The sequence below is a fragment of the Dermacentor variabilis genome, chromosome 3 (assembly GCF_050947875.1).
Source record: "Dermacentor variabilis isolate Ectoservices chromosome 3, ASM5094787v1, whole genome shotgun sequence".
Classification (NCBI taxonomy): Eukaryota; Metazoa; Arthropoda; class Arachnida; order Ixodida; family Ixodidae; genus Dermacentor; species Dermacentor variabilis.
Window position 1 is genome coordinate 29,497,816 of NC_134570.1, and position 23,642 is coordinate 29,521,457.

At 44.7% G+C, this 23,642-nt stretch overlaps 2 protein-coding genes across 2 annotated transcripts in view; one reads left to right on the forward strand and one right to left on the reverse strand.

Annotated features, from left to right (window-relative positions):
• Window positions 1-358: 358 nt before the first annotated feature.
• On the reverse strand, window positions 359-12,350 carry LOC142575344 (uncharacterized). The gene is made up of 8 exons (XM_075684616.1): window positions 11,851-12,350; window positions 6,364-6,511; window positions 6,151-6,300; window positions 5,898-6,048; window positions 5,599-5,836; window positions 4,564-4,711; window positions 4,375-4,500; window positions 359-1,021 (listed from the first exon to the last, which is right to left on the reverse strand). Exons 1-8 carry the CDS (start codon window positions 12,045-12,047, stop codon window positions 1,019-1,021), a joined length of 1,161 nt encoding a protein of 386 aa, XP_075540731.1. The 5' UTR covers window positions 12,048-12,350; the 3' UTR covers window positions 359-1,018.
• A 308-nt stretch (window positions 12,351-12,658) lies between these two features.
• The window catches only part of LOC142575343 (uncharacterized), a 33,464-nt gene continuing 22,480 nt past the window's right edge, over window positions 12,659-23,642 (forward strand). The window contains exons 1-11 of the mRNA XM_075684615.1: window positions 12,659-12,890; window positions 12,978-13,011; window positions 13,083-13,153; window positions 13,287-13,420; window positions 13,506-13,598; window positions 13,682-13,734; window positions 14,942-15,027; window positions 16,689-16,782; window positions 17,335-17,440; window positions 20,829-20,918; window positions 21,245-21,332. Coding sequence (XP_075540730.1) covers window positions 12,794-12,890; window positions 12,978-13,011; window positions 13,083-13,153; window positions 13,287-13,420; window positions 13,506-13,598; window positions 13,682-13,734; window positions 14,942-15,027; window positions 16,689-16,782; window positions 17,335-17,440; window positions 20,829-20,918; window positions 21,245-21,332 — 946 coding nt within the window. The 5' untranslated portion in view covers window positions 12,659-12,793. The remainder of the gene's footprint in view (window positions 12,891-12,977; window positions 13,012-13,082; window positions 13,154-13,286; window positions 13,421-13,505; window positions 13,599-13,681; window positions 13,735-14,941; window positions 15,028-16,688; window positions 16,783-17,334; window positions 17,441-20,828; window positions 20,919-21,244; window positions 21,333-23,642) is intronic.

The following is a 23,642-nucleotide window of genomic DNA, read 5'->3' on the forward strand; positions in this document are numbered from 1 at the left end:
GCAGCAATACAGAGAAGAAATACATTGGGCGTTGTGTTTGTTTAGTAGCAGGTATTGCGTTTAGCGTAGTGTTATACTTACATTGTGAACTAATATGTAGGAAGGTATTGTGACATGCCTATTGGCATTTACATTTTAATTTTGAAATCCTGGCAAAGGTTTTTCAGATAGATGCACAGGTAAGGAAGGCATTGCGAGAGAAAAAACAAAAAGAAAGAGAGAGAGTTGAGAAAGAGCTTTGGGAAGAAAGAACATGATGCACCCAAGTGTGTGCATGGAAAAAAATAAAAAAAAATGGGGCGCCGAGTCCTCCTTGCTGTTTTTCTCCCGTTTGCTCAAGCCATTTTTCAAAGGAGTCTCTATCTATATACTACTACCAGCTGGTGTGTCGTCAAACAACGTTTACTACATGTTGCCGCGGGGAAAGTCTCCCAGTCGTTTCTCACACCAGGGCGTGATTTTCACTTCGTTTCGATGCGACCTGCGCGTGCGTGCAGATAAGGAAAAAAAATGTGTAGGAAGGGACACTCCACTACCTTAACCAAACAACCGTTCTATGTTTCTGTTCTCTCTGCTACTCCAATCATTGTTCACATGTGCGCTCCGTTTTTAATGTGTGGAAGAAGAAGAAAAAGAAAGGGTGTTTACGTCACCTGGTTTCCATTGTCTGTTTGTGGCTGGCTGTAAAGCAAAAGAGGGGCGTAGCCATTGTCCCCTTGCACCCCTCGACCTCTTCCTTGGCTACCCAAACCTGTACATAGTGGCATCCACCGAGGGGCGCCTCGGAGGTGGCCGGGGGGTGTGTCGGGCTTGGTTCGATCCCCTCGCAGTTTTTCTTCCCCCTTTTTATCCCGTTTCTTCTCATATTTTTATTTTTTTTTTCCATACCACGCAGAGCAGTGATACACATAAGTTATTAGTAACGTAAATAAAAACGAGGAGGTGTAACAAATGAAATGGTCTCTGTTGTCTCGTTTCTGTCTCATCATGTGGCACTTCTCCGGTGGCACGTCCGTGGTCACTGTGTAGGAAGAGAGCCCTTGGTCAGCACACCGCACATGAGTGTTGCCGCAAAACAAGAAGATCGATCAAACTGTGCACGCATATTTAAGAGGACACGAAACAAACTCAGTTTAGACTGATAAAATATTCATTGAAAGCTCTATGTTTGTTAGTTTCGTGATAAGACGTTGATAATTAGAAGAGAAAATAAAGGTCTTGTAGTTTTGGTACGTCGCTGTGATGTCATGGATTTCAAGGTATTTTTTCGTATTTGAGCCTCATCGGCTCATTAGAAGATCGGGAAAGTTGCCAAGTTCAATCTTTATCTCCTTTAAAATACAATGTCCATTTTTACCGATTAACAGTTAACTAGATATCTCGGCAAGCCGGTGTCAAACTTCAAGGCAGCATCCCCACCAGTCTTGTTTTTGCAGCGTTTCTAGCCTACCAAGCCTCCTTGTATGGCAAGAGTGGCTTTGTTTCGCATTGTAGAAGGATAGTTTACTAATACGGGTTAAATCGCATTTATCTTTAGTGTCCCTTTTAGTAAGGCACCATCACTGCTGCTTCTGGGACCCACTAACCCGACACTGCAAGCTGAAAATATTTGTAAAGTGCTTTGTACATCTTCTGATGGAGCCAGGCATGACTTATCAAATTTGGAAGAAAGTCTCAAGGCCGAATTCGTTTTTACTTTTTCTTTCATACATTTCAAAGTACCGGTATTACATTTTTTGTGGAAAATCAGTTTGGTGGAAATGTGCAAGCAAAAGGAAGGCTCATGGAAAAAATTTTTATCCACCTGGCAGTATAGTACAGTTCTCTTGACAATATTTTGAGGAACACCTGTATGTTTCCTTTGTAGCTTTGAGCTACTGTCAGATGGACGACAATTTTCTAAGTGTGGGCAAATATTCAAAGTTTCGAATACAATTCAAATACTACTCGTAAACCATTCGTATTCGAAAATGAACTATTCGGTAAGTTTCAATATGATCAAATCTTTGACAACTGACTGTTAGAAGTCTTGCTACTGTTCTTTGTCTGGTAGACAAAGCATTGCAAATTATCAGAAGTGAAACAATGACAGCGCGTTTCTTAGGAAAGCAAATGCAAAATGAGTAGTGCAAGATTTGGTTTTTAGTTCACATCGGAAGCCCACATTACAACCTATCTGTTTCGCTTGCAGTCTGACATTTAGTGTTTTGGTAGTCTAGTGGTGCAACATTTTAGAGTGCAGCTCTTGGGCGTCCGTTCCTGCATTGAGCGTCGATGGTGTTATACCTCGTAACCAAGCGAACGGTGAAAGCGAGTGCGGAACACAGTGGCAGATGAAATAAGAGCATGCGAGAAGGAAGCAACAGTGAAAGCATGAGGTGGAAAGCGGAGGAGGAGCAGAGTGGAAGCGTGCGAGGAGGAAGCAACAGTGAAAGCATGAGGTGTAAAGCGGAGGGGAGACGGCCTGTGCATGTGCCGAGTTGCTGGCGGCCACAGCACATTCAGTCGCGTGGGCGGTCTCATCTGCATTCTTGAGGGTGAGTCGGGGTAGAATGAGGTGGGGAGGGCTACGCTCTTCTGCACAGTCAGCTGCTGAGGTCAGTCCACGGTACCAGCGTGTGTAATGGGATCGCTGCTCTTGCAAGGAGTGATTGTGAGCAGTTAAGAGTAAGGCTTGATGTGACATTCCCTTGGGTGTTGTCGCCGCTGACATTGGTGGCACGATTTTCCCAGGATGAAGTGCCGCTCTCGTCGTCGGTGGCACAAAAGCGTGTGAAGAAAAGCATAATGCCATGCAAGACAGACTGTGCGGTGACAATGGCTACGATATGGCGCCAAAGTAGCATGCATTGTTTGTACAGAAACAAAGCGTTGCATGAGCTGCATGGCAGCTGCTGTGAATCGCGCCCATGTGTCACCTACGCACTGCCTCTCACGATCGCCTGATTAGTGAGGTAGTTGCACCACACTTCGCTCCGTTCGCAATGTGTCGCACAAGACAGATTTTCTGCGCCAGCTAGGCTACGCAGAGCGTTCTCTTCCTAATACAAACCATGTACCTGTATAATTGTAATGCAAAATATTGACATGCAAAGTTAAAACACGTACGGAGCTTCGCTCAAATTTTGCATTAGGGATTATCGTAATCGTCGATGAATTTTTATCTTTTAACTGAAAGGCCAGTCATTTTTTCTTTGCAACGGGACCTTCTACATGTGTTTATGGCACACAAGTCCTTCAGCAACGTTTTGTCTTTCTTCTTATACAACTTTTGATCATGTTTTGGCAATCATTTATTTAGCATTATTGTAAAGCACCACTCCATACAGTAGCCATTAATTCTAGGAAAGCTTGTTAGCAAACAGGTACAAAAGATGTTGGGCGGCTACTTGTGTAGTTCTTAATGACAATTAGTGATCTTGTGTTTAAATCTTATACCTTGTCGCTGATAGCTAGCTGTCTTTTTTTAACTTGTCAGTACAGGTGTGGTACCTAACATGCCCAGAAATAAATATCTCTACTGTACATACATATATGCATCTTCGTCGTTATTATTCAATATTCAATTTAATATTCAATACTTACTATTCATATTCTATTCATAAACAAAAAAATTTATACTCGCCCACCTCTACAATTTTCCCTTTCATTACATTTCTTGTAGCACCCCTCCCTTTAATGCCTTAAGTCATTTCTAAAATACTGCCTAATCAGTTTAAAAGTACTTTTTAAAGCACCAAATAGAAATAGTGCTGCACAGCACAACCCCTTCGGATGTGGTGACGTCGCATGTATTAATCAGCCTGCTGGCATCTTTCTTTCTGTTCCTTTCCTACCATATAGTGCCTGAAACGGGTGATAGTAAAGACTCATCCTTGTGGAATTGCCAGACTGTAATGGTATCAATTCACTGGCCAAACACTAACGCATCAGCAACATTCGTGACGCAATTGGTACAATATGCAGCTTATTTGCACAGAAACAAAATGTCATGCACTGTGTGACTGGGCACAAACGATTGTGGCATAGAGCCAGAGCATGTAGTAGAAGTGTCCCCAACATACTTCCCCCTTGCAGCATACACTGCAGCAACTGCCTGACCTATAGACCTGTGTCAAATCCTGTAGACATGCCACCCTCTGCCTCCTACACTACCTTATCGCACCTCTTTATCCCTACCTCTCAACCCTGGGTGGCTGCCTACAGTGACCACCACTCCAGGAACAGGAATACCTGGCAGTGTGCATCTTATCCATCATCAAGCACGCTGACGGAGGTGGCCTGCACTGAGGCCACCTGCTCATTAATCTGCTGGGTCATACAGGCAGTCAGGCCACAGGAGAGATACAGAAGGATACATGAATGCATGCTAACCCATGATGGCTTCCTTGCTTGGTTGGGCAGCAGGTTGTGTATTCGCATGTGCTTGACCATTTTGCACCCCTCGGCAGTGCGTTGAAAATCTGGGTCATATATTGCTGCACGCCACATGAGCAAGAACTGCAAAGAAGACAATTGTCAGCTGGGAGGTCTGCCAACCTGCGCAATGCTTGTACCACCAACCTCACGAAAATTTAGCTTGCCGTCCATGTCCTCATCAAAATATTGGACAATAGCCTGCAAGGCACTCGGGCTGATGGGAATTCGCAGGCAGTGAAACATGTTACCAATTTCGTGCCCATCAAGCAAGCCATCCTTGTTCATATCCCATCTGAAAATAAATTGCATTAAGAAAAGAAGTTAAAGGAAAGACTGCGTGCTTGCAAATCTTCATGACAAACTTGATGAATAATGGGTGTGAAAAGGCAAACGCCTTTGATTAAAGTGGAGCAGGCTCTGTTCTAGGGGCAGACGAAGGCCTTGCAGCAAGAATACAAGCGAGTTCAGAGCATCACCTTGCTTTCTCTTCATTATTGCACACTGTTTTGCATCTTCTCTCTCATTCTCTCAAGACATTTTCGTCTTCTGGGACGACTGCCATTCTACGGGAGTCAAACACAGCATGCGCAGGTTTGATGTGACACAAAGGAGGGAGGTGCTTAACCTCCTGAAAGCTGCACACCCTACTCTTCAGCGCCCTTATCAGCTCATGTTTTCGCTCCATACCAGCCAGGTGCAAGGTAGCCAGGCTTCTCAAACAGAGCCATTCATCGAAAATTAAGGAGACGAAAGCAGGGGCTCCATATTCTGTAGCTTTAACTTCACCAATACACATGACATAATTCTAAATCACTTGTCTTTCGTAGTCAATTGCGAATTCTGCAGAAGACCTGAAATTATGAGGCAAATCTGTGCTTCCTCTGGCAGGCTCAAGGAGTCCACTGCATTGATTTCCCTCATAGTAAACAACCATATGTTATGAGCATAAGCAACTACGTATATAAGAAGAGCACACATACTAAGAATCATTGGCACTGGCAGGATTAGCTAGACTAGCAGTAGCAGTGAGGACGGTAATGCTGATGGAAGAATAAAACAAAGGACACAAACCACATGAACTTTCATATATATGCACTATCTGCTACGACTAAAAATTCACAACCTGCTCACAGCACTATTATATACCAGAAAACTGATGTGTTTGCTTTGTATAGCTACCTGTGAAACCAGTCGGCCAGGAAAGAACACTGGTCTAGAGAGAACTCGCTGATAGCAGGGGATGACTTGCTCATCACTGGGCATACAGAAGCGTCGTGGTACGTGATCTGTTCTTCATGCTCAATTTCACCTGGAAGGTTCTTCTGCACAACTTTGTCATCTTCAAAAGTTGTGCGTGCCCATTTGATGAATTCTGCTCTGCGCTCTGCATGGACCTTGTGCTGCATTCGAGTGCTTCCTGCGAACACAACGCTGACCATAGCGAATGGTCTGACAGAAAGCATATGCTTCATATTTACCTTCGTAAAGCGACTTTGCCTGAGCTATGAACGCTGCCCGCTGTTTAGCAGCTCCTTGGCATAGCTCTCGTGCTTCTTGTATCCGAGACTGAGGCAGTTTTACATCCAAGGGTCGCCCTTCATCTCCTTGGTCTAGAAATCTTGATCGTACCTTTTGGAAAGGTGCCATTTGTAAAGGTAGAAATTTAAATAAAAAGTGCATAAGGCATAGGAAAACGGTCTTAGTTCATACATATCATCACTATGATTTTACCCATGGATTTAAAGTGTAGCAGGAGCTTTGCTTTTTCTCAGAAGCAACAGGATAAATTTCAAAGGCTTGCATGGTTCGCAACATGGCCTGGCCTTCAGGTGTTGACTGGAACTCTGAATTTTCTGCAGCCATCATCCACAGGTACAGGAACTGCAGCAGAATGCATTCCAGTATGAAACATGCCTGTTGTATAGAGGAGCTATGTGCACATACCTCTCCAAAGTTAAGCTTCCCATTCCTGTTGTCATCTGCTAGGGCAATTAACCACTTGGCAGACATCTGTGTTACATCCATTTGAAGACTCGTCCACAGGCGTTTGAGGCCTTCCACATCTAGATCACCAGTCTCCTTTGGATCCCCACTGCAGACCAAAACCAGGTAACATCAACTGTAGGTTGGTTTAGGCAGCATGTGCTCATACTAATTGTTAGCTGAAATTGGTCTAAAGATTCCTTCAACAGATATTTTATATGAAGCATCTCTTTACTCTCTTTTCCAACAAAAAGTGTTTGAATACACTTATGAGCAAATTACCAGCACTCAAAGACAATAGGCGCTATGCCTTTGCACTGTATACCCTTCTCTATGCTGTGCCTGTATTGCACTCAATATGCTCAGCTGTATGTGAACAGCGGAAATGCTGCCTGCCACGTCTGCCCATGATCGCCTTGAGCAAGGCATTGGCTAAACTTTGTTATTGGCATTACAATTGAAACTCAATTTAATGAAGTGATGAACATGCTCAAATTATTTTGTTAAGTTGGGAAGTTCGTAAAATCGAGAAAGGAATTGTTCAGTCCTTCAAAATCTAAAATTGTAATGCAGCGACACGCAAAAGCTACCGCAACCACCGCCTTTCTGGGGCAGCCGTTCTACCATCTGAGCTAACCAGGCGGCTAGCAGGTGGCAAGACGAAGTCGAATTTGTCAGCAACTCGAAGTAAAGGCAAGAGTTTGACGTAATAGTTCTGCAGAAACTTGCAAGGTGGAGAGAAGTAATTAATAATTGGAAAATCGGACATCCACCCGTTCTTAGCAATTGCTACAAAGGAAAGATGGAAAGCTCAGATGGTACAGTGGCTGCCCCGGAAAGGCTGTGGTCCTGGGTCGAGTCCCGGACCAGGACAAATTTTTCTTCAACTGCGAGGCTTTTCTTTCGAGGAACCCGTATGGGTTTCCTTTGTAGCAATTGCTACGAACAGGTCAATGTCTGATTTTCCCATTATTAATTACTTCTCTCCACCTTGTGGCTTTCCGCAGAACTATTACGTCAAACTCTTGCCTTTGCTTTGCGTTGTTGACAAATTCGACTTTGCCCTGCCATCTGCTAGCTGTCTGGTTAGCTCAGATGGTAGCGCAGCTATCCCGGAAAGGCGGTGGTCTCGGGTTCGAGTCCCGGACCAGGACCAATTTTTCTTCAACTGCGAGGCTTTTCTTTCGAGGAACCCGTATGGGTTTCTTGTAGCAATTGCTACGAACGGGTGGATGTCTGATTTTTACATTATTAAAAGCTACCGCAGCATGTTATTTGCCACTAATCCAGCCATCTGTTACATAAACCATGATATAGCGAAAGCAACCACCGCCGCCCCTAGTGAGGCGGTATTGATTCCGCAGTTCTGTGCATAGGGCACGGCATGCAGCTTCGTCAAAATAAAGCTAGGGCCACGATTAGGGCACCTAGCTGTTTTGACACATTTGCTTTAGAGCGCATGCTCAAAGAAAAAGATGTCTGTGTCAAAATTAGAAAGAAATCACTGCTTTCTTACTCATTTATGTCGGGAAAAATTTCGTTAAATCGAGTTCGGCCAGGTTAGTTTCGTTAATTCAGGTTGATGAAAACATTTGCGTGACTGACATCTTGACCATCTTTAATGCAATTAGCATTTTTTGGGAAGTTCATGCACTTTTCGGTACATTCGTCCCTATCTATAGCCTCTTTCACACCAACTTGAGTCACTGGGTAGTCTATAGTCTAATCGTTAGAACATCGACTTGCTATGCTGAGGGAACCGTGTTCAAAATCAATTCAAGTGTCTGAGTATGTGCCGCTATTTAAATAATCTCATTCATGCTAACTTGGGTCACTGGGTACTCTTCAATGAGAAAGAAAAATTATCTGGTGCTGGGAGAGCAGGGTTGGCCACCCTGGTACAGTACTGGGCCACAACCTCCTATATGAATACAACAATCAAACCCCGGCCCTCAGTCCCCAGCAGCCGCGAAGCAACTGACCACGGCGGCGTTCAGATCTGTGACGCTGCAGAGGGTGCTAAGAATACCTGGCTCCGGACAGGCCGCCATTGGAATCTGAACCTGGCAACGTTTAACGTTAGAACGCTATCTAGCGAGGCGAGTCTAGCAGTGTTATTGGAGGAATTAGAGGGTAGTAAATGGGATATAATAGGGCTCAGTGAGGTTAGGAGGACAAAAGAAGCATATACAGTGCTAAAAAGCGGGCATGTACTGTGTTACCGGGGCTTAGCAGAGAGACGAGAACTAGGAGTCGGATTCCTGATTAATAAGGAAATAGCTGGTAACATACAGGAATTCTATAGCATTAACGAGAGGGTGGCAGGTCTTGTTGTGAAGCTTAATAAGAGGTACAAATTGAAGGTGGTACAAGTCTATGCCCCTACATGCAGTCATGATGACCAGGAAGTCGAAAGCTTTTATGAAGACATGGAATCGGCGATGGGTAAAGTCAAAACAAAATACACTATACTGATGGGCGACTTCAATGCCAGGGTAGGCAAGAAGCAGGCTGGAGACAAGTCAGTGGGGGAATATGGCATAGGCTCTAGGAATAGCAGAGGAGAATTATTAGTAGAGTTTGCAGAACAGAATAATATGCGGATAATGAACACCTTTTTCCGCAAGCGGGTTAGTCGAAAGTGGACGTGGAGGAGCCCGAATGGTGAGACTAGAAATGAAATCGACTTCATACTCTGCGCGAACCCTGGCATCATACAAGATGTAGACGTGCTCGGCAAGGTACGCTGCAGTGACCATAGAATGGTAAGAACTCGAATTAGCCTAGACTTGAGGAGGGAACGGAAGAAATTGGTACACAAGAAGCCAATCAATGAGTTAGCGGTAAGAGGGAAACTAGAGGAATTCCGGATCAAGCTACAGAACAGGTACTCGGCTTTAACTCGGGAAGAGGACCTTAGTGTTGCAGCAATGAACGACAATCTCATGGGCATCATTAAGGAGTGCGCAATAGAAGTCGGTGGTAACGCCGTTATACAGGAAACTAGTAAGCTATCGCAGGAGACGAAAGGTCTGATCAAGAAACGCCAATGTATGAAAGCCTCTAACCCTACAGCTAGAATAGAACTGGCAGAACTTTCTAAGTTAATCAACAAGCGTAAGACAGCGGACATCAGAAACTATAATATGGATAGAATTGAACAGGCTCTCAGGAACGGAGGAAGCCTAAAAACAGTGAAGAAGAAACTAGGAATAGGCAAGAATCAGACGTGTGCGTTAAGAGACAAAGCCGGAAATATCGTTACTAATATGGATGAGATAGTTCAAGTGGCTGAGGAGTTCTATAGAGATTTATACAGTACCAGTGGTACCCACGACGATAGTGGAAGAGAGAATAGCCTAGAGGAATTCGAAATCCCACAGGTAACGCCAGAAGAAGTAAAGAAAGCCTTAGGAGCTATGCAAAGGGGGAAGGCAGCTGGGGAGGATCAGGTAACAGCAGATTTGTTGAAGGATGGTGGTCAGATTGTTCTAGAGAAACTGGCCACCCTGTATACGCAATGCCTCATAACCTCGAGCGTGCCGGAATCTTGGAAGAACGCTAACATAATCCTAATCCATAAGAAAGGGGACGCCAAAGACTTGAAAAATTATAGACCGATCAGCTTACTGTCCGTTGCCTACAAAGTATTTACTAAGGTAATCGCAAATAGAATCAGGAACACCTTAGACTTCTGTCAACCAAAGGACCAGGCAGGATTCCGTAAAGGCTACTCAACAATAGACCATATTCACACTGTCAATCAAGTGATAGAGAAATGTGCAGAATATAACCAACCCTTATATATAGCTTTCATTGATTACGAGAAAGCGTTTGATTCAGTCGAAACCTCAGCAGTCATGGAGGCATTACGGAATCAGGGTGTAGATGAGCCATATGTCAAAATACTGGAAGATATCTATAGCGGCTCCACAGCCACCGTAGTCCTCCACAAAGAAAGTAACAAAATCCCTATAAAGAAAGGCGTCAGACAGGGAGATACGATATCTCCAATGCTATTCACAGCATGTTTACAGGAGGTATTCAGAGGCCTGGAGTGGGAAGAATTGGGGATAAAAGTTGATGGAGAATACCTTAGCAACTTGCGATTCGCTGATGATATTGCCTTGCTTAGTAACTCAGGAGACCAATTGCAATGCATGCTCACTGACCTGGAGAGGCAAAGCAGAAGGGCGGGTCTGAAAATTAATTTGCAGAAAACTAAAGTATTGTTTAACAGTCTCAGAAGAGAACAGCAGTTTACGATAGGTAGCGAAGCACTGGAAGTGGTAAGGGAATACATCTACTTAGGGCAGGTAGTGACCACGGATCCGGATCATGAGACTGAAATAACCAGAAGAATAAGAATGGGCTGGAATGCGTTTGGCAGGCATTCTCAAATCATGAACAGCAGGTTACCACTATCCCTCAAAAGGAAAGTGTATAACAGCTGTGTGTTACCAGTACTCACATATGGGGCAGAAACCTGGAGGCTTACGAAAAGGGTTCTGCTGAAATTGAGGACGACGCAACGAGCTATGGAAAGAAGAATGATGGGTGTAACGTTAAGGGATAAGAAAAGAGCAGATTGGGTGAGGCAACAAACGCGGGTAAACGACATCTTAGTTGAAATCAAGAAAAAGAAATGGGCATGGGCAGGACATGTAATGAGGAGGGAAGATAACCGATGGTCATTAAGGGTTACGGACTGGATTCCAAGGGAAGGGAAGCGTAGCAGGGGGCGGCAGAAAGTTAGGTGGGCGGATGAAATTAAGACGTTTGCAGGGACAACATGGCCACAATTAGTACATGACCGGGGTAGTTGGAGAAGTATGGGAGAGGCCTTTGCCCTGCAGTGGGCGTAACTAGGCTGATGATGATGATGATGGGTGAAATGAACCCGCGCCCTATATACTCAAACAAGTCTGAATATACGCGCCAAGCGAGGGCTTCGCGGCGGCGCCGCTAGATGGCGCAGTGTGGCCGAAGGGAAGCGCTAGAGTTACTGTATATGCTACCAAAGGTAGCAAGGTAGCATATACAGTAACTCTAGGAAGCGCGAGAGCAATGCCTCCTTTAGGAGGCATTGGCGAGAGTGAAGCCTGGCTGAAGTAAACGCCTAGACAGTATACGTGTCGCTACATTAATTTGCTTTCCCGTTTCTTTCAGCCACCGCGTGCTACGAGGGAGCTTTGCGCCTGCTGTAGTGCCATAGTATAGCACACATATCCTCGTTCTAGAGAATAAACAGCCATGTAACTTTTACTTTGTAGGAGATGCTGCTTAACCTTGACTCCGGGACCATTGAGTGGCCGCAGGCTTACTTATAGTGCACAAAACAGCTCCAGCGCTTCTTTAAATTTGACCTCTACACAACCTCAAGTGTACTACATACTTTTGCAGGATTCGCTTACGCCGAGAACATGCGTTTTAGATTCGCAAACTTACCATCTGAACCAACGCTCGAAAATTTCGATGTCTCGCCGTGAAAAGACGCTGTTGACGCCGTGCTTGGGATGTGTCACATCTCCAGCCATGACTGGCAAGTGACAGCAGTGACCGCACTGGAGATTTCGAGTCGTCCAGCACCGAAGGGCTTGTGCTCGCGAATTCTGCACTATGGGCGTTCGTCTACCATAAGCCATGCAGTAGCCTTGGTTTAAAGTAGTGCTAGATTCCTCGGGCAGACATTTAAGCGCTGCCGACTGAACGCACAGCACTACCAAATCGAAAAGCACGCGCTCGGCGGTGCTCGCGAAACCATCGCCAAGGCCGCATAGGCGGTTTGTTGTTTTTGCTGCCTCAAAATATGACCGTTTCCTCCTGATATTCGTTTTCAAACAGCTCTATATTCAGTTTTCATTATTCTTGTTAGAAAATTTCTTGACTTTCGTTTTTGTAGTGTCTGCAGTCTCGCTGTCACATCGGTTTGTCGTTCACCGTAGGACCGTAGCTTCTATTTGAACAGTGAAATCATTGCGTAGAGTGGGTTGGAGTCTTATTATTTTTTTTATTTCAAGAAACAAGGCCGTGCTCATTCTTTCGTCTTGCAGTCCTTGTGCGTCTTTGCACGCTAGCTGGCTATGAAGGCGAACCTCGTGAGCCAACCAAGAAGAAAACAGTACTTTTCGCACCACGGGTACCACGGTTTCTCACTTTCGCCTGCTTTCGCCATCAGCATTGATATGGCCATGAACGTCCGTTAGGGTGCCTCGATGTGCGGCCGCTGCGCATCGAGGAACCCTAACGTCCCTTAGCCGACAGCGCTTTGAATCGAATCCAAGTCAAGTCATATGCCCATGCGGTTTTTTGGTGCTGTCTATCGCATGAAGCTTTTCAGTTGCAAATAGCCCATACATACGAAGCGGAGTGAAAAGCGCACCGTTTCATCATGGGCCGCAAAGCAGACTTTAGTGAGAAGTCCAAAAAACGACGATCGAGGAAATCGAAGATCCAGCCTCCTCCGGAGATACCGAAGGTTTTGAGAGGTAAACACCGCACGTGCTTGCTTTCTGTGCCATATTTTTTGCATGCTCAGCATGGAAGACGCATTTATTGCGTATGTTGGATTGCAGCGGAAAAGCCACCGTCGAGGCGGGCCCTGAGAAGGTAACGCTTTAATGTACAGAATGGTAGAAATCGCAGTTGCGGCATGCGCTTAAACTACATATCAATTTCAGGTTGAAGAAAACCCAACCTGTAAAGAATGACCTGACAAGTAAAGTGATCACCAAAAAGAAAGCAGAAGAAGGTGAGTACGCCGAGTTATCCAGTTGGCTTCTATCAAACTCGAAAAACGTCAGGCATGCCATACCGGCACTACCTTTGCGCCTGGCTTATGGCGCTGTGTGATCCCAAGCGCATTCTTTTTTCACGTCCAAAAGAGGACGATGGACCTCTGTCGCCGACGGTCCAATCATTTTCTGATGACAACAAAAAGTGGTTGAAACCAAAGGCGTCGAAGAAACAGCTGTTGGACTCTGAAGATGATGATGAAGGCTCTGACGATCATGAAGAGGTATTGCGTCCTTCTGCAATAAATATATACCTTTAAGTTAACCAAATATTTGTCGGATGCAACGATTTTCATTGTGTGATTATAGGACTTCGGCGGGAGCTCTGATGATGCTGCTATGGATGACGAGTTTGGTGGTTCAGAAAGCGGTGAAGATGACGACGAAAGTGACGACGAAGAGGTATGACCTCTCTGACCTCATTGACACAGTTAATAAGTAAAGGATACATCAAAGTAATCTATTTACGGGCCCTTCTTTTGCAGCTGCCCATCGAAGCTGCATCAAGAAAACTTCAGAAGAGACAGGCGGAAGATAGGTAAATCTTTACCATAATTTGATTCAGATGCATCTTACACTATTCGAGAACTATATGTTTCACATCATGCTAAACTTTTTATCTGAATGAACTGTGAAAATTGCGTGTTTTCGTGACATCAGCTTGCATGTTTAGCAGTTATGGTTGTTTCATGTTTCTGGTCAGGCATGTGGCTTCAAGTTGCTTTCATAAGTGCTAAATACAAGGACTGTACTTAGCGTACAAGGACTGAATGAACCGTAACAAAAGTACACATGTTATACACAAAAACATCTTAATAATTACTGTAGACTGTCTGCCATGTAGAATCATTGTGTGACCCTGGCAGAAGCTTTGCTGTGAACTAATGCTAAGAAAAAGATAAACTTGTCATTGAGCAAGCTGGTTAATGCAAGTATTACAGTAGAGGACAACAAAAGGCTAGGTGGTGTGATGAAATTAGGAGATTTGCGGGTGCTAGTTGGAATTGGTTGGCGCAGGACAGCGGTAATTGGAGATCGCAGGGAGAGGCCTTCGTCCTGCAGTGGACATAAATAAGCTGATGATGATGATGATGATGATGATTACGTGAACTTTGGTGCCAAGAACTTATGCAAGGGATCACTGAAATGGGAAGACCTGCAGTACTGTGTACTGTTGCATACCTGCCAATCCACATGATTTTTGCAAATGTTTCACCAAGTTTCACAAAATTAAGTTCTGTTTGTAAAAAAGTTTCACTTGTCAGTGTCCAACTATACCCTTGAAAGTCTTTTGATTCTGAAAGGACAATAGAGGGGTAGCTGCTTTGAGCAAGTTCCTGAAGGTCAAAATTGCCAACAGCAAAGTAACAGAAAAAAGTCAGTGATCTAAAAACAGTGTATTGCTTGCCAATTTTTGCTTATCCAAGCTTGCAGCTTTTTTTGGGCTGTGTGTAAATAATTTTAATAAAGTGTGTATGTATCCCACAAAGAATGTGTGCTCAGGACAAGGAGGAGGAATAAACTTTTATTTTGGAAACAGTATTCCGGGGTAAGCCCCGGTTCTACTCTCGGTGGGAGGTCTCCTCATTCCAGGAACCACTAAAAAAAAAAAAAAAATTCTTGCTATCCGCCTCCTCCCCCCTTCTTCCATGGTCGTGTCCATGAGAATTTGACTAATTTTAATGTTCACAGGTTGGCAAGGGTGCTATTGTCATCATACATTCTTCTTGCATCTTTTTTTGCAGAAAATTAGCTGAGGAGGAGCTAAAAACAAACATAGCTGAGTCTGAGGTCTTCACACTTCCAAGCGGGCAAGAAATCGAGAAGGAGAATATCCTTTTTTTCTGTGTAATTTGTTCTTAGACATATGAGAGCTATAAACTGTTGCATTGTTTTTGTATACTAGTATTTATGTGCAACTAAGTTTTAGTTGCGCATGCACTTGTGGCTAGGGCATCTAGCTGAACAGTGCATGACTATAAAGGGTGTTCTCAAGTTCAGTGGCTATGTCATTGTGAAACCTTCTATGTCCTTCCTCACTGATATTCTCACATGTGATAAGATTGCAATTAAGTGAAATCAAACTGGTGCCTTCAAGCCCAAGGTTTTGGATAGATAAGGAAAACTGACAAATAATCAGGTATACATGGTGACATCACTGGCCAATTGGAATGTTAATGCTGCATGTTAATGTTCTTCATTTTATTTACTCATCGGTCAATTGTGACTATGTTTTCACTTCGTGCTATCCGAGTACAGTGGATTCTAATTAAGATGAACTCAAAGGGACCATGAAAACTCGTCTTAACAGAAACAAGCCACAAAACTCAAAATAATGATTTCTAGCACATCCAGATATTCATGACACAAGACTATAATTGAGAACATTCTCAATTATAGTTTCTGTGGTGTCAGCTGTGGAAGTTTTCATGTCATCATGGACATTGGCATAGCTGTCTATGTATGCATAAGCACCACTTGCATCTTGTCTAGCTAGCAGTACTGAGGCCTCCTCCAAGGCTGACAATGTAGGCCTCTCGCTGAGCCAAGTGCACTCGTGCCTACTTATAGCGATCCCATTATAACGAAAGTTTGATTAATATGAACGAAAATAGCATGGTGGTCATAATTTTCATGCAATCTATGGTTGCCCATATTAGTAAGAATGAACAATGTCGACACTCCGAGTTCCTTTACAGCCACTATGGAAGTACCCCTTTGTCTATTGAGAAGGTGCAACTCTCCTTACATGCCCACTGTTTATAGTGGTCTTCAATCGTGCAGCGCCAGGCACAAATGCAGACGTACTTCTCAACTGTATTAGATGTTAACATCTTGCCAAAATCATCACTCTGCCGCTAACGTCTTGTTATGATCGACATTGTTTACACCTATGGAAATGATAAAGGTGGCTGGGGTGAAGGTTACTGATGTTGAATGAAAGACTGTTTTTGTGAGGCTTTATTCTTTTGTGGGGCAGGAGAGTCTGAAATTGTGTGGCTCTGAAGCAACGTCCGTGAGGTGCAAGGCTCTGTCACCAATGGATCAGGTGAGGAAAGTTAGCAGACCGCAAAACCGATACAACCATCTGTAACTGCTGCAACTGAGGCCTAGTATGTCATGTCCCTGAAACAGCCATTCTGTAGCAAAGCTTTTATTGGTGAGCTCTTGTCTGCTTTGAGAAATCTGGAAACCACAATTATCAGAATGCCCTTGAAGGAACAAAATAACTTTACCAATTATTTTGGAAAACATGAGTGCTTGGCTATAATGAACGCATCCTGCGTAACGCTGATGTTCATTATAAGTGGGCTCGACAGTAGCAGGAATCAATGGCGCCTGTGTAAGTTCTACTTAACCGTATTCGTGGTTCATGTATCGGGTCTATGGGAAAAACTTATGAGCGGTAAACTTATAATTTTGCTTAGATTTGCCCTTGTTTACCGTAGCTATGACGTGATCATTGTAGGGATGTTCCTTAGCTAAAATTACAGGCTGAGCCCCCAGATCTGGCCATCATCAGCGAGAGGATAAAGGATGTCACATTTGTCCTCAATGACTTTGCAAGCAGAAGGGAACCTGAAAGGTAAGTCTTGCTACTCAAAAAGTTGTCGCTGGCCTATTTAGTGTCATGTAAAGCCTTTGTTGCCTCACCAACATCAGACAAGCGAGTTGTTTTGCGTTGTTCCTTTCAAAGATGTAGCCTTACCATCTAGCTCTGATTCAAACCTTATTGCAGTCACTGCCATCCATGCACATCTTCAACCATTTGGCAGCACTTCCACCGCTTGCATATCCAGCAGTGACCTTCAAGGGGTTCACTGTGTTGCTGTTTATGGTATCTAGTCATAGCATAGCGCATCTCCTGGAATGGCTGCAGTCTTTTAATAGTTTGCTCCATATATTTGTGTAGAAAACACTTAAAATGACCATGTTTTTGCACATGTGGCCTACACAGAAAATGTTGGGGTGCATGTCTACCCATGTGTTTTGACGATAGATGCAGCTGCAACATGATGAGAAATGTTAGTGTTGAAAACGCACAAAGGCAATGTTAATGCTACCATTTCCTTGTGTGTGCTTGCTTCTGTGGAGTGAAAAAGTTTCCCCTCAAGTTCTGTGACTGTTTTGTGCGCAGGTCCCGGTCTGAATACCTAGACATTCTGAAGCGAGATTTGTGCGAGTACTACAGCTATAATGAGTATTTGATGCAGAAATTTATGGACCTTTTTTCACCTGCCGAGGTGAGTGGATGGGCGTTAATCTGATACCAGTTTCCATTTAGTAAAAACAGGAGTAATAGTTCAAAAAGTGTAGCAGTTTGGGCTAATTGGTGCTGCATGATGTGGTATAAATAGAGTACAACAAATAAAGTCTGTGAGATAAACACAAGTAGTGCTACGCATGTCTGTGCCTTCTGTCTTGGTTTTATCGTGCCCTACCTACAACAGCTCGAGGAGTAATAGGACCATCGAGGAGTGGAAGTAGTGTGTGAGAACTATTAGAGTTGAGATTTGTAATTCAGGGTAGTTTGTAGAATGCATTGTGCTATTTTTACTGAATGCTCATTCTCATAACATCACTGAATGGTGTGGTGTAACGGATTGGCTTGAGACAGATGATTTCACATCAAGCATTAAATGCTAGTAACATATTACACAAACTTCTTAATGGTTCAACTCTCTCTTGTCTGGTAAAGCTATTGTGGTATTAGCTGGTACTTCTCTAAGTGTACATTTTATGTCACCCTATTGTAAGCCTGTTATAAGCACTGTCAATTGTCCCTGGCCAAAACTGGTGTAGGACATTTGACGTCACCCTGCTGTAAGCTTGTAATAGCCACTGTCAATTGTCCCTGCCCAAAACTGGTGCAGGACAATGGTTGTGATTCAAAGTATGCACCTAACACAACCAAAATCGGACACCGATGTTTGTGAAAGGGTATATTGGTGTCACGGTGTTCATGCCATGTCGTCACAAGTTCATCGCAAGATTGCCACAGGTCTAAAACAAATTCCTGAACAATGTAATTAGTCTTTATAGTCAATGCCATTACTAGCCGACAGGGCACATGGATAGTAAAGAAGCTTGAAAGGAAGCTGGCAACTGCGTAACAAGTGATGGAACGAAAAAAGAGAAATGCAACATTGAGAGATTGTAAGATAGTGCTATAATATGGAGAGCAAATACATGTAGAAGATAATCTAATTCAGATTGCAGCGCCCTCTCTTGGGCGGCACCTAGAACCTGGATAGCGCACGCCCGCATGAGAAGAAAATAAAGACACCTGGTCGTGGCACTAGACGTCATGGCTTGTAGTTCTTTTCCGGTTTTGATTAGGGTCAGCTGTCTTTCTCTTGCTCCTGAGGCATAAGCCTACAAGTGGTGGCCTAGGACGAACACAATGAGTGATCCGGCTGAACCCTCCATGCAACAGGACTCGCGTCCACAGGACTCTCGTCCACAGGACGTCTCGTCGCTGCAGCTTCTCCTCCCACCCTTCTGGCCCCAGAACCCGAGTTTGGTTTCACCAGATCGAGGCGCAATTCTGCCTCTACCGCATCACCTAAGAAACTACGTGCTACTACCATGTCGCCTCAGTCCTTCTTCCTGATGTTGCTAGTGAACTCTCGGGGCATTCTGTCCAGCCCAACAGTCACTACACCGTATCAGCACCCGCCTCCAGCAGCTCCTTACCGAGGAGGACCTTGGCGACCGGCGCCCCTCCCAACTGCTGCGCCGAATGTGACAGCTTCTCGGGGAGCGCGACGTCCTCACCCACTCGGTGTTGCTTCGAGAGCTTTTTCTCCAACACATTTCCCAGCTCATCCACCTCGTCCTCGTGGTGGCCGGCGATGTCACCCTTGACTGCCTTGCGGAGCTCGCCGAACAGGTTCATGAGGTGACCTCCCTGACCGTTACTGCTGTCTTACCACCTACAGACCCGGTGATTTCGTGCCTTGAAGCCCGCATCGCTGAGCTCGCCGCCTCAATCGCCGTACTCTGGAGTCCCCCACAGGAGAACCATTCACCTCGTCTCTGTCATCGCATTCTTCCGTGCACACGTCAGGCTCAGAGTCCCAGCCCTCTGCTTCTCTGCTGGTGCTACCGGCGTTTCCAACACCAAGACACGAAGTGCACACCTCCCTGTTCGTGGCTGGGAAACGCCTGCCAAAATCACTGACGGCAGCATGTGTTCTCACTTGTCGTCCTAGCCGCATTTTTATGGTAACCGACAAGTTCTCCGGTGCCCGGTTCCTTATAGACACGTGTGCGGAAATTAGCGTGGTTCCTTTGACTAAGGCTGATCATACCAGGTCATCAGGGCAGTTGCTTCACGCTGCCAATGCCTCGTCTATAGCAACGTACGGACTCCAATCTCTCACCCTTGACTTCGGCCTTCGCCGCACTTTTCGATGGGTCTTCATCATCGCAGACATGGTTCACCCGATCATCGACTCGACTTCCTCTCATCTTGACTTGGACGTCAATGTGCGGCGTCGTCGCCTCACACACGGTCTGACTCATCTCTCCATCTCTGGAGTCCTGTTCGACCTTCCTCCCATGGGCAATGGGCATCCGCACGCTGATACCTTCCTCTCCATCCAAAAAATTCCTGGCGGATTTTCTGGATTTAACAAAGCCAACCAACCTCACTCAGCCGCCTAAACATACGGTGACACACCAGATCGTCACCTGTGGTCCACCAGCAGCTACTCTACCACGCCGCTTGTTTGGGGACCATCCAGCTATCGCCAAACGGGAGTTTGACCACATGCTGCAGCTTGGCATTATATGCCTGTTGTCCAGTGCATAGGCTTCTTCACTGCATTTAGTGCCCAAGCACGATCCCAGTGACTGGTGTCGTCGTGGAGACTATCAAGCGTTAAACGCCAAGACTGTCCACGCCAGCTATCTGCTGCCTCGTATCCAATACTTTACATCGTGCCACGACTGCTGCATCATTTTTAGCAAACTGGACCTAGTTAAGGCGTACCACCAAATTCCCATCGAGCCCGCCAACATACCCAAGACCGCCATCACGACGCCCTTTGGTTTATTTGAGTACATGCGGATACCTTTTGAACTCCGCAATTCGGCTCAAACCTTCCAGCGGTTCTTCGCTGAGGTCACGCGGGGCCTTCCTACTGTGTTAGCGTACCTTGAGTATGTCCTCATCGCCAGCCCTACGCCTGAAGATCATGAGCACCACCTATGTGCTTTTTTCCAACATCTACAGCAGTACGGCCTGGTTGTGAACTCCTCCAAGTGTGTTTTTGGTGCATATGAGCTCGAGTTTTTTGGCCATCACATATCATCCGAGGGTATACGCCCTCTCCCTTCCCACGTCAAGACCATCCAGGATTACCCCCAACCTACAACACTACGCCAGTTACGCCAATTCCTGGGGCTTGTGAATTTTTCCACACGCTTTATACCGCACTGTGCAGAGCCGCTTCGCCCGCTCGCTGACCTCCAAATACATGATAGTCCAAATATCAGAGTGGAAAGATGAAGTAATTTCAGGCACTGCAGATCCATGTTGAGAGGCTCGTACTTTCTATGTGTATTGTGATTGTTATATTCATTAACAAGCTGTTTCTTTAATGTTTCCAACTTTTTTCCCTGTAGCTGATAGAATTTTTGGAGGCCAATGAAGTCAACCGGCCTGTGACAATCCGTTCCAACTCATTGAAAACAAGACGGCGTGATTTGGCTCAGGTAATGTGATTTGCTGAAGGAACAGCCTTGTTTAAGCATTATGAGTGCTTGAAATAGACTGTGTCACCGTAAATGAAAATATCATATGTGTTGTATTAGTAGGAGCGGGAAGGATGGGTATTGGTAAAGCCAATCTCTGCAGACAAGTAGAGAGAACATTTTACCTGTTAAAAATACAAAACTTACTTAGAAATGCTTACACAGAGAGGCTAGATTGCTTTGTTGGGGGCTGGCACAGTGATAATGGGGTCACAGAAAGTCGCTTGGTTGCCATGTTTCATGTTGTGGGGCTAGAGCATATAGAAATGAATTTTTGCATTTTGCAGGCTCTTATCAATCGTGGTGTCAACTTGGATCCCATTGGAAAGTGGTCCAAGGTTGGACTCATTGTCTACAACTCACAGGTCCCAGTGGGTATGGCATTTCTTCCCCTCTTCTTACAGGTTCTTGAGCAGCATTTCATGGCATTTGTTGGAACCAGTCATCATACACACGACATGTCTTGAAGTACAATTAAGCCTTGATATAATAAACTTTAGTATAACTAGATTTTCAATATGTCAGAAGTGTTTGACATTTTATAACTTGTTGTCCATGGAACCATGTATTTCAAACTTCAATATAACGAAGTCTGTTTATACAGGATTTTGATATAATGAAATTTCACTGCTGCCACAGAGAGATACTGAGACAGTGCAGTCGAATGCCTTTATAACTAAGTGCTTGGGGCCTCCGAAACCCTTCGTTGTACAGGTGACTTCATTGTAAAGGTCATGTACCGTACAGCTCACAATAGAACCAGGACAGAATTATTCTTTCTTTATACAGGTCATTTCATTGTAGAGGCATTCGTTATAGAGGTGCTCGAACATAAATAGAAACTTCCGCGGATGCAGATGGTCAAATGGTTGAATTACATGCGGCTGCTTGTGAATGCACAAACAGAGTGACCACCGATTGGAACATGTTCCGTATGAAGCCCAAGTGCAATAGGATCACATCACACCGTGCGCAATGTGTGCTTTAGGTACGAGTGAAAGCGTGGAAGCATGAGCCGAGAAGGATGGTGACTTGATGTGTATGTGTATTCCCGCCCGAGAAAAGGGAAAGTGGAGGAAGGGGAGCGAGCTTGTGGTAAAGTGGTCAAGTGAGGATGGGGAGGAGGGAGTGGGGGAGTCGGGGGCAGGTTGGCACGCATTTCCTTGCCTAGTGCAACCTTTGCATGCATGGTTCTCAACGTGGCTGAGCGCATACGCCGCCCTACGCCCTGCTTTAGAGGTAATCTGCCGCATGTGCAAAGACTGGGTGAGCTGAGATGGCATCGTGCACTGTCCTCCCACACACTTAGTGTTGGAGGTTGTATAAAGTTTTGAAGACTCATTGAAGTGAGAGGCAGATGAAACATTCGCTCCAGTGGTTTTTGTGATAGCATCTTGCTACTGTGGGTGACACTATCAGCCATCGGGGCAAAGTGGACGCGACAGTGTGGCTGGCCATGCTTCGTACCGCCAATGTGAAGATATTGTCGACAGGGCATGAAACCGTATCTTTCATTGCCGACTCTGAAATACAACAACATATCTTTTTTTCCAATTCAAATTTGCTCTTTCCACTTGCCCGATAATTCAGAAAATTTTGTAGCTCCTTCTGTGTAAGAAAAATCCATCGGCGGCTCTGCTTATTTGCATAAAGGATCAAATTTCAATGTAACAAAATTTCAATATAACTAAGCAAATTGCTGAGTTTAAGCACTTCATTATAGTATTGAGATTTAACTGAACTTGCTTAACCCAGTGCCTTCCAACCTCTGCTCTCCTGCAATTAAAAACATATTGCAAACCAAACTATATTCAGGGTAAACCAGATAAGCTAGATATTAGTGTCCCAAAACTGAGAAGTGTGTTGATGGGACAAAAATCTCTGAAAGGCTTGAGAGAAGAAAGTGAAACTCCATGCTGAAATTTGATGAACTGAAGTTGTCTTCCATGTCAGTGCTGCTTCCAAAATTCAAGAACTCATGCATAGGTGTATCAGAATCAGTGGTAATATGATGTTTCCGTGGATGAGCGCTGCATGACACCGACTCCATCTTGGAAACTATGAGCACTCATCACATTGACCATGCCCCTTCTTCGAAGGCACCTTAAAAATCTGCGCGTGGCAGATAATGAAAACGGAAAAGCAAAACTGAATAAATAGCTCCTAACTAACCCACTCGACGGTGCTAGCTCTCCAAAGGCATTTGGAAAACGGCAAAATATGAATTTGCAATCATAGCGGTCTATGATGGGAATAGGCACAGACAAGGAAAGTGTTAAAGGCCTCCATTGAATTTATTGGAGGTCACGCACGACCAACAGTTTGTAAAACAGTGACTTAACTCTTCACTTTCATCTAGCATGCCTTGTTTACTGTGTCATGTGCCCATAACTTCCTTCAAGCAGCTTTGGAAACTGAAAAACCAGCATAACTGCTGGTTAAATGGTCAGAACTGAGAGTTTTCATGATCGATGGGGGCATGTGCAAAATTATGTCAGTGCAATTTCTGTATGCACTTAGTTGCCATTGGTGCTATATGTCATGTGCCAAGAATTGTTTCAACCACTTCACTCCCTTTAGTATAACTTGAGAGAAACTGCAATTAATAATCTATTCCCAAGTGACTGCGTTGGGGCGGTGGCGGAATACGGAGCATAACGGAGAGGCTAGCACCACCTGTATTGC